Here is an 11558-nt window from a genome sequence, read left to right on the forward strand (position 1 = left end):
GTTCTGGGATGTGAAGCTCACATCTGTGAGTTTCAAGACTCCAACAGGACAGTTTTCACACAATGATAACTGAGTCCGTTAGCAAAGGCCACTCTTCTTCTTGGCTCTCTAACAATCCTCACACAGGCCGCCTACTAATAGAATGGCTATTTGTGGGCACTGGCTTTGATGATACACCCCACCCGGACTGTGCGTTGTCACCATGGCTATGTGTGACCGGGGATTCAAACCGATGGAAAATATTCCTGTCTGCCTAGCAGGTGTCAACAGGGTGCTTGGCTCATAGCCTGGATGCAACAGCTGCTTCTACTTTGATCCATTAGTTACTACTCTGGAAGTTCAGCTCTCCTGCGCACATGGGGAAGAGATCTCGCGCATTTTTCATGATTCCTTTTCAGACGACGCTGCCGCATTTTTAATGAGCCGTTGTGACTAGGGTTGAAACTAGATCTTTGAAACGGAACATTGGGTCAGTGTTTTATACTCTTTAAAAGTTTGGACAAAAGACTTTTTCAAATAAATCATCTCCGTTTTTCATTCTCTGTGACCAGTAAGAAACATCTTGAAGTCTTTTGTCATTTGACTTTGTTGTAAAACTCAATATCAATTACTAGCAGTCTCCTGTCATAATAGAGGCTTTCCACACATTACTCCAAAACCTTCTTTTGTAACGCAAAAGTAAACTGTTTTCTGCGAATGTGCAGAATTCATTAGCCGCTATAGGTACTGGTAACAAAGTGCAGTAAACGGTAAAACTTTTTGCGCAGACACACATTCAAAACATTCTTATGTGACAACATGCCCCAATAGTGGCCAATATATGGGGAAAGTTGTCACAGTGGGCTATTAAAGGCTTTTCAGCTAAATGTAAACAGTATAGTATTACAAGATTTATGAAATAGAAATACAATACATGAAACATCAAAAAAATGTAACAGGTAATCAAAATATCAAACCAATGTTTTGGCCAAAAGAAGAAGATATTAAGGACACCTTTCAGTTAAAATCTCTGGTCATTATAGTGGACTCATATCGATTGCATGTCAGTGCGTATTTTTATTTATTTTTAGTTCTCGTTACCCAACAGCTACAGAAAAAAAAGAAAAAGAAAAAAAGTATAATAAAAAAATATGGTCACACTTTAGATTAGGGTCCAATTCTCACTATTATTAACTACAACTTTGGCCTCAATAAACTCCTAATTACGGTTTATTAATAGTTAAGTTTGGGTATCGGGTAGGATTAAGGGATATAGAATATGGTCATGCAGAATAAGGCATTAATATGTGCTTTTTAAATATTAATAAACAACCAATATCTTAGTAATATGCATGCTAATAAGCTACTAGTTAATAGTGAGAATTGGACCCTAAACTAAAGTCTTACCAAAAATATATATATTATTGAAATTTAGGTTGGAGGATTAAATTCACAAAGAAAATTTGTAATTTAAAAGGCTTTTGAATCAGTATAATATATATAAATATTATGGTTACTGAGACTGGTACTTTCTATATTGTATGCATATGTTTACACCATTCGACTATACACAACTCTAAAAGAGCCAACAAAGCATGGATTTATTGTGCATATTTTGGTACTGAAATGTAAATGCTCCGTAGAAATGTAACAAGCATGGGTAATTGAATACATAAACTTGCAAGAAAAACTCTGTTGTTGTCATTGATACCTTGCGGAAGAATATATCATGTTAGGTCTGATTGTCAAGAAAGAACAACAACAACAACAACAACAACAACAACAACAAAACAATATGTGGTATTTCTGAGATCCCGGTACAGAAAAATACAAATTAAAGTGCATACATTACCTAACAACCTACAGACAGGATACAATGTACAGGAAGTAAAACCCCCTGTATGAAAATCTCATTATATGCTGAGAAACATGCATTACGTTTATAATTAGAGAGGACAAATACATATATAAAAGTATTCCTGCTTAATAAACACTTTAAGGCACAGTGCAGTAAACCATCAGGTCATAGAGGCAGTTATAGAGAAACATATATTCTGCTGTTTTAAAGGCAGTTCAAGAGAGCGTAGCCTAATCGGAAACCATTATCCTGCCTTGAAAAATTGCTAGAATAATATTGGATGGTTGACAAATGCCAGTCCAGTCATTCTGGTCACAAAATTTGCTACCATTGTGACCGTAGAGGGGACAGAATTACTATATTCCCTTATGGCTTGCGTGTGATTAATTCCAGCTCACTCCAAATAAATAATTCTATTCTATTCTATTCTATTCATAGAAATTCCAGTTAACAAATACATATCATACCTGATATTAAAAAGCTATAAACATTGGAATGGCTATTCAGAGATAAGCACAGACATCTGCTGTCAAATGATGAACAAAACCACAATTTGGCATAAGCTTAAGGCAAATCAACAAGGCCGCTCGGGCTTACAAATAGGTCAAGGCTTCAAAATGATATTCGACCAAACGTCTCCATAAAGGCAAACAGTCGTCAATGTTTTCTTCTTCATGAGGAACAGATACTTCATTTAACCACACGTATTTGTGCCACTGGATGATGAAATGTACAAAAAAACAGACAAAGTGAGTTTTCAGAAGTGCACAGCTGCATTCACGTACGCATGCATCCGAAACAAAAACAAAAAGTTTAGGTTATAATTTACAATTGTGCATGCGTCAACTGTACGCCTGGCTTTTGGCCTGCAAAATTACTCTGATTTGTGACCAGACTCAAATGTTCATTTTTTAGAAATATACACGGTCGTGGATGGAGAAAGATGTCAAACTGCACTTACGGTAATAATTTAAAAAGCTACATCGTGTAAATAGAGTAAATAGGAAAGCAAAAGGAGAGACAACTTGGTCCACAACAGCACACGGCTCCGTCTCGGCAGGATGTGCTGATAAATTCTGAAGCGAAGTACACTTGTTGTTGTTTTTTCTGTGCTTTTAGGCTGGTTTTCAGGTCCCCCATGGAAATAAAACAAGCAAGGTTCGGTGAGTTCTGATGGCCTCGCATCAAGTGGAACTCTGAGTGCGCAAGGTTTGTTTGTTGAATCGGTGTTATCAGAGTCAGGTCTTGCAGATTCAGATCTTCTGTATGAAATTTGGTACGCTGAAGAGTTCATGATTGCCGTGGTCTTCTCAGAGGGACCCTCGCTGCTATGCATGGCTGTGCACGGAGATGCTGGAGAGATCGTTCCTGATGATTTCATTTACTGTGAATGCAATTGGAAATCATGTTACTTTTAGGCTAGACCCAAAACAAACAATTGTATCAACACAGGAAAATATTGCTAAAAGCACAAAATGCTGTTCATTCTTAAAATGTGTTTCATGCCTTGGTTGCAGATGTGTCACAGACATCTATTAAATGTGGACTATTTATAAAGATGATGTATTGTTTGTCTGTAACAGAGCACTAAAACGATCCCCGTCTTAGATACAGTTGTTTTCCCCAACATCCACTATTGTTGAGACGTTTGGGGTCGGTAAGATTTTTAAATGTTTTTGAAAGAAATCCACACAAAGGCTGCATTTATTTGATCAAATATATAGTAACAGTAATATTGTGAAATATTATTCCGATTTAAAATAACAAATTTTAACAAAATTTGAGTTTTCAGCAACTTCCAGTTTTCAGTGTCACATAATCCTTCAGAAATTATTTTAATATGCTAATTTCTTATTATTATCAATGTTGAAAACAATTGAGCTGGCTTAATATTTTGGCGGAAACCGTGATAAAAAAAAATGTCAAGATTCTTTGATAAATAGAAAATTCAAAACAACAGAAAGATCTTTTGTAACATAATTGAAGCGTTTACGTAGCCTAGAAATCTAGACGCACCCTAGCGGCAGAAAAATGTATTTCGCAGCCAGGGTAGTCTAGCAACTCTCCGTTGACTTTCGAGCTGTAAAAACCTAAATTGGGTCAGGCCAATCACGTCGCGTATAGAAAAGGCGGGGTGGGCTTAACATAATGACGACAGAGTTGCGACGGTTCCCTACTATTTGAAAACAAAGAATGGCGGCTGCTGGAGAACAGTCTGTCGAATCGGCTTTGGCCGCGACTCTGGAGGACTTGGAGTTAAGTTTTTCTTTGAGAAAAGAGCAAAGAACAGCACTTGAGTCATTCTTAAAAAAGGAAGATGTGTTCGTAGTTTTGCCGGCCAGATTCAAAAGTTGAATCTATCAACTAACGTAAGCTCCGCTGTTGGGAAAACGCTCTGGTTGGTTGAAGCGCTGTCCTATTGCGTGCAGAGGGAATTTGAAAGACAGCAGTTTATCCCGCCCCTCGGATTGAGCCGTGTCTATGTGAGTTGCCACACCTAACATCTTGATGTAGGTCTGGCTTGCCAGGCTAGCGTTTACGGTCACTTTTGATCAATATAGCGTGTCCCTTTTTAATCAAAGTATTAATTTATTTAAAAAAACGTCCTTGACCCCAAACTTCTGAACTTTAATTTACGTACACTCATCAGGTGGTTGATAAGACTAAAATAAATTCAAAGTATGTTGAGTATGTTGATCAGCAAATCATTTTGCTTCTGTGATATGACTCAACATGTATTAAGGAAGTAAATAATATCCATTTTGATTGACTTCCAATTGAAGTTTAAGATCATTTTAGATTCTTTTGCAAATCCTAATAGACCTGATTACAAACAAAATGTCAGTTTGATCGATTTTAATTAGGTCCGGGGAATTTAACAGGTAAAATAAGAGTTTAATTATAATTTCTACATATACAGCATCTGTGACCCCAAACGCAACAACAGTCAATATAAATAACATGAATAAAGTAAATCAAATCTCTTTTGTGTGGCTTCCCTGAGACTGAGAGGAAGAGAGATCAGACGATCTCATGCCCTCTTACGGAGGACCCTGCAACTCCAGCTGTCTGCTATCTTCCTGCCCTCTATCTGTCATTGCATTTTCCCACACACTAAGACCCTGGCTCCTTCTGTCAGCTGTATTCTTTGGCCCGAGCATGGGAAGTGACTTAGCGTGTCTTCAGGCTACACAAACAGCCTGGCACTCACTCGCTGTGTGATAGCAGGGGAAACCGGATGAGGCTGCCTCTTAAAGTTAGCATGTTAGCATATTAGCGGTAGACATATTATCTTACTCGCAGGCCCATAGGGAGCATTGTATGACCAACACACAGCACATTACCCTTCCCTAAATGTCTGTATTTCAGTTTTCAAGCCTTCAATGGTTTTACTGCAAAACATTTGAGCCTTTTAGCTCTGAGAAAAGCGATTCACTTTCACGTTTTTTTGCTAACGGCTCTCAAACCTCTAAGGGCCACAGATAGCAACTCTATCGGTTGCTCTATCTGCTTCAAAACAGCACATTCCTCTTCCCTTACGATCAGCACAGACTGCTTTAGTTGGCCTTTGAATTCTTTAGCACAGACGCAAGCACCTGCAGGAAGCATTTGATAACTATTAGACAAGCTGTGTGTGTTTTCCTCATTTGTGGTGAGGAATATCATCACAGCAGCATCTTTCTAACGTAATAAAACGGTTTAAAGTCATAGTTATAAGTCATATATATAGAGAGTAGTGATAAGCAAAAAATGCAAACATTTGTTAATTTTGTATTTTGTTTTCAGGCTAAGTGTTGGTAAATTTTGATTAAATGTTGAGTAGAATAAGTGTTTTTCATTTCAAACATGTCATTTACGCCTCCTTTGCTGTTCTTAAATGGAATTATTTATAGCATTATCGTCAATCAGCATCATGTATTCAAGATATTGGGATTTTACATAAATTTACAAAAATTGTGTGGTGTAAAAGATTTTTAAAATGTTTTTGTAAAAAGTCTCTTATGCTCAACAAGGCTGCATAAAAACAGTGATACTGTGAAATATTATTACAATTTTAAATAACAGTTTTCTATTTGAATAAAAATTACATTTTTGGCGCTTTTCCACTACACAGTACCAGCTCGCCTCGCCTCGGCTCTGTTTGGTTTTCTACTGTGTAAAAGTTGTAACTGTATCTGCTTCCAGGTACTTTTTTTCGTACCACCTCCGGCGGCGATATTTTTTTTCCCAGGATGGTAGGGGAAGACTCATGAATATTCATTAGGGAAGTCATCCCTGATTGGTCTTAACCCCAGTGACGGGTAGGTTTAGGGCGGGGTTAGGGGTAGGTCATCAGACCCCCAGTGGCGGGTAGGTTTAGGGGTAGGTCATCAGACCAATCAGGGATGACTTCCCTAATGAATATTCATGAGTCTTCCCCTACCATCCTGGGAAAAAAAATATCGCCCTCCGGCGAGGTTCTAAGCGAGCTGAGGCGATACTAAAATGTGATGTGAAAACACGGCAGACTGCTGATTGGTCAGAGAGAATCGTCACTATTCACTGCGTCATCAATGTACACGCCAGACGGAGTATCCTGCATAAAAAACAGCAAAAACAAAAACATCCAAAAACAGCATACACTCGATTTCCTCCATTGTCCTGTGTGTGTGGGTAGTGGGTGTGTCTCGCGCATCTCGCGTAAAAGATTAAGTCACGGCAGTTTCCTGCGGCGTCGCTATGACGACCAGGTACCATTGTGGAGGTACTATCTGCAATGGAAAACGGAGCGAAAAGCGAGCCGAGCCGAGTCGGTACTGGTAATGAAAAAGTGCCATTTCAGCATCTTTACTCCAGTCTTCAGTGTGGAGTAAAGAATGATCCTTCAGAAGTCATTCTGATATGGTGATTTGCTGCACAATAAACATTTCCTATTATTATTATTAATGTTGAAAACAGATGTGCTGCTTAATATTGTTTGGTAACCGTGATAAAAAATGTTTTGAACGGTAATAAGTCACATCCTTAAACGACCTTTAAAAATCATGTAAGCCTAAAAATCCCAACAATCTAAAGGCTGTGACACAGAGAGAGAGAGAGAGAGAGATTGAGAAGACACATGTGGCTGAAGGCGGTGTATTTCCTTCCCTCAAGTGTCTCTCCCGGCCAAGACCAGGAAGCCTGCTGAGGAATTCCCTGCAAATGAACCATGGTCTTCGTGCTCCCACTGCAAACCTGCCTGCGGGACTGAGAAGAGTCCGGAATGCTGACGTTCCCTCTAAACAATGAAGCCGAATCTGTCTTTCATCTCCTCATGAGGGGCGGCGCACCCAGCCTACCTGACCCCGGCCTGACACGGCCTCTTCCCGGTCTCTTGGTTTCTCTTTTTCACCAAACTGACACAGGATCTTTCTTGAAAGACTAAAAGAACTACGCCTCGGGAAACCGTCAGCTGACAAAACACCAAAATCGACACTGAAATTTACCCCTGATATTCAAAATATCACAACTCTAACCACTAACATACTGAAATATTCCGAAGCTACAGTAAAGCTGGAGAAATATTTTTCACACCCTTATAAATATTAAAATGTAATAAATCTTAATTCCTTAAGATTTCATATTCCCTTGGGCATAAGCCCATATGATATGCTACTGCCAGTAGCGTTCTGATTGAGTAGCACTAATATGTGAACAGGATATGAATCAATGAGATGGTTGAATTATGGGGAGAAAAATCACACATGGACGTGCCACACAAACACCACTCCATACTGAAACAATTAGGGACCTTTGACAGTTGGGAGTAAATTACGCCAATACATCTTCGTGAAAAAATTTGGCGAGCACTGACAACTGCCATGGGAGTTTGGACATTAAAAAGCAGGTCTCTTGAATCACTAGGATCCCAACTGTCAAAACAGACAGAAGAAATATCTGCAGGACTGCACACATGCAATAAAGTTTTATGGTGAGCGGGACACTAAAGAAAACATCTTTTCGATGCTAAAGTCTTCTGAATGAGTTGAAAGGACTAAGGGTAAAAATGGGTAAAATGTCCAAACCAGACAGCTAAAAGCAGATATTTGGGTTTAGTTTCTTTTAAATAAAAAATACAGTAAAACAGTAATATTGTAGAATATTATTGCAATTTAAAAATAACCGTTTACTATTTTTATATATTTTGAAAATGTCATTTATTTCTGTGATGGCAAATTAATTTATTAGGATGATTTCTGAAGAATCATGTGACACCGAAGACTGGAATAATGGCTGCTGAAAATTTTGAAGTGTACTCAAATAGACGTCAAACTTTTGAACGGTATTATATTTAAAATGGTCTTATATTTATAACGGTCTATTTATTTAAGTAAAGCAATGGAACGTCTGTAAGATAAATGGGTTCTTCTCTGGTAATATTACTGGTAGTAAACATGTGAGTTCTAATAGCCATGACCTATTGTGTCTTGGTATAAAAATCTTTTCTACGATGACGAAGCGTCTACTAACACTTTTCAGCATTCATCCGCCACGTGTTCGAACTGCACCAGATTCAGTGCAAGCAGCATAACTTTGACTGTTTACAGCTCCCTTGAGGTTTCACCTTACATTGACCTGATCATTCAAATCCATTTGAACCGTGTGCCTCCTTGGCGTGAATAACAGGACGCACAGATTTCTTGTTAACTCATTCTTGGGAGAGCACGCCACAAAAGAGAGTACAAAAGTGAAACGTGAACATATCCAAAGATATCAAGATATTTATGCTGAGCGGAGAGACACGAGGGACGCTGTTATTTTGAGCCAAGATGACAACTTACATTTGACGAGGTTTCATCTTGTTCGGAGTGCTCATGGTAAATAAAGAGAGCCTCAGTAGGTGTTGACACATGCACTAACATTTTGAAAAGACCAAAGGAAACTTTGATTGTTTTCAAGTCTCTGTTGGTCAACAATTTTGGTTTGGGGTTTTGGCTAAGGATAGCAGCTAGTGACTCATGTACTGCGATGCTGCTTTTGTACACTGTTGGCTTGAAAAGAAAACTGTTGGCAGTTGCCATAGGATACATCTCAATTTGCTGCCACATTTCGAATGAGGAGTCTAATGAAAGGACTTCAACAAGTGATAAGTGACTGGATACACTATAATAAAGCTGCAATATGAGATGCTACTTAGGGCTTCATACCAAACTAACAAGTGTTTTTGATTTCAGCCTGGTGCTGTTTGAGTTGGCAAAGAATAGCCGAGACTTACCCTTCATAACCCGATAAGCTTAGCATTACTCAAGAGGTATTTCAGCACATGATAAACGATTCAGAGTGAAGATAATGCACGAACAGAGTTTATAGAGTGCGACAGAGAGCGAGTTCATGAATCGATGCATTAGCCAGCCAGATTTTTATTAGCCCTCTGCATGAAAAAAAAAAAAAAATCTGGGCGTTAGACGCCATTTCTAGTTCAACAACATGCTAAAACAGTAGAGGATATTTAAAACAATAGCCCAAACAGTAGGTGCTAGCAATGCCAAGATTGTGGGTTTGATTCGCAGGGAATGCATGAAGCAGGGTTATTATAAAACGTAGAAATATTAAAAACGTTTTTTGTTGTTGTTGAAATAAAGCTGAAATAAAATAAAACATAAAAAGACATGAAACATGAAAAGCTAATTGAAAATATAGCACTAAAATTACTAACTGGAAATATAAAAATAAAAGCTAATTCAAAATATTAAGAAAAACTATAATAATAACTGAACAATACTAAAATAGCACTGGCATGAACTGATATTTAAAACAAAACCATTCAAATCAGATCCGATTCAGAGTCCATTCCACGTTCCATAACATTTAGTGGTTCTGACATTGAAAGAAAAAGCTCTGGATTCTTCCTTATCACAGCCAATGACCATTTTATGTATCTTTCTGACTAAAATAAGAAATTAAGGCCTTACAGTAGCTCATAAACAAATAAATAAATATTCCTTAGATTTTTGTTTTATTTTGGCAAATGTACCTCTTGAACTCTGATATAAAGGTCTTGTATCTCTGGGATTGCTGTTGTGACTCTGACTGGGAAGTGAATATGTGGATGTGAGGTAATCCAAGAACCTGCTTCCTGCTGGACCAGGATAAGCAGCAGCTGGATCCGTGTGATAGAGCCCAGAGACCTGGCCTGCTCTCTACCTTCAGGAAACAATGGGGGAACAAGGAACTACCAAACAATTATCCCACCAGCACTGTTAGCCTCATTAAGGGGTCCACAAGCAGCAAAACTCCCAGTAGTCCTAATTGTTTTAATCAGCAGAAGACAAGAAAAACAGACCTCGGGTCAGGATCACAATCACACTGGGATTTGTCATCTACGCAATGACCGGCCTCATAATTGACTCACAAGGGTATATCTTCCTCAAAAACTATGTTAGCCTAACCAAGTATGACCACAAGATGTATTTGGTCTTTGCTACAATGTTAACAAAATTATGATACCATTAGTCATCAACTTGGAGGTGTCAAGCCAATCTCTTCTCTTCAAACTCTTATGCAAGCACCCGACAAATTACATTATTTAAAGTGATAGTTTGTCCAAAAAATTAAATTCTGTCATCCTTTGTAGAAAAAATGATCCGTTTCTCTCAATTGACGGGTCCATACATTGAGTCAAATGGGTTCAGTGTTGTTTCAGAGCAAAAACAGTTGAAACATTATTTAAAATATATCATTTTGAACTCCACAAAAGAAATAAAGTCATACAGGTTTAGAACAACATGATGATGAGTTTTCATTTTTGGTTTTCATCACCACTATCGACTATTACTTCAAGCACGGGTCAAGACAGCTTAATAACTCATAAACAGCCAGGCCTCCAGTTTAAAATGCTTGTCACTTTATGGGTAACATTTCTATTATTTATATTCACAAATGAACAGTGTATTGGGTAAAAAAAGTAGTTTTTATAAATTCGCCATCTTGTATAAATACAGTCCTCACTGTACTTGCTCAACGTTCTGAATGTTCAAACTGCTCACTACTTCTACATACATTTCTTAACAGCCCCACAGGCTGAATTGGAAAGTTTGTTGTGGTTTCTTATGGGGAACCCAGCTCGTGGGTCACGTGGTATGGAGCGGTTCCCGTAGTTACCCCCTCCTTTACAGCAGGATCTACTGCTTTGGCTCGGCCCGAGCTGGATCGCTCTTCCTGGCAGCGCTCAAGCCACAGGCTTGCATCGGCAGCGGCCAAGTCAGTGTGCTTTATTGCAGTGAGGCCCCTCAAAGCTTACGGCTGGTGAAGGCCAGGAGCCAGGCTCGCAGCCAGCTTTTGTAAGAGTTTCCATGAGTAAAAGGGTTTGTAACCCCTCCTCAAAGAAGCAAAGGAAAACAACAGAAGGACCGTATCAGAGGAAAGAGTGAGCAGTAAATGAAGACTGAAGTATTGGATAAGTGGTTGGTTGTGAAGTTTGAATGTACCTTCATCACACCGGCAGCTTATTCAAGTATATAATAAGAAGTAAGAACATCTTCAATGATAATAAGACAACTAAAGCCTCAGAAAACCTGAATACTAGATATGTTGACAGCAGTGCATGATGGATGACGGTTTTGTGCTGGTAGAAAAGTGCCTCTGTTTCAAATCAAATTAATGAGAGTGGTTGACAAGCTCCCTGAATGCCACACCTGACAGAGTCCATTAAAGCTGCAATCTAGAAGAAATGCAATCCGAACTTATGACACAGGGAGCCGTG

The 11558-nt window shown here is 38.6% G+C and overlaps 1 protein-coding gene across 1 annotated transcript in view; it reads right to left on the minus strand.

Moving 5' to 3' along the window:
• Positions 1 to 1555: 1555 nt before the first annotated feature.
• The window catches only part of nfatc1 (nuclear factor of activated T cells 1), a 41891-nt gene continuing 31888 nt past the window's right edge, over positions 1556 to 11558 (minus strand). The window contains exon 10 of the mRNA XM_081376397.1: positions 1556 to 3221. Coding sequence (XP_081232523.1) covers positions 3166 to 3221 — 56 coding nt within the window. The 3' untranslated portion in view covers positions 1556 to 3165. The remainder of the gene's footprint in view (positions 3222 to 11558) is intronic.

Source organism: Scardinius erythrophthalmus (genome assembly GCF_964197995.2).
Source record: "Scardinius erythrophthalmus genome assembly, chromosome: 10".
In the NCBI taxonomy this organism is placed as follows: Eukaryota; Metazoa; Chordata; class Actinopteri; order Cypriniformes; family Leuciscidae; genus Scardinius; species Scardinius erythrophthalmus.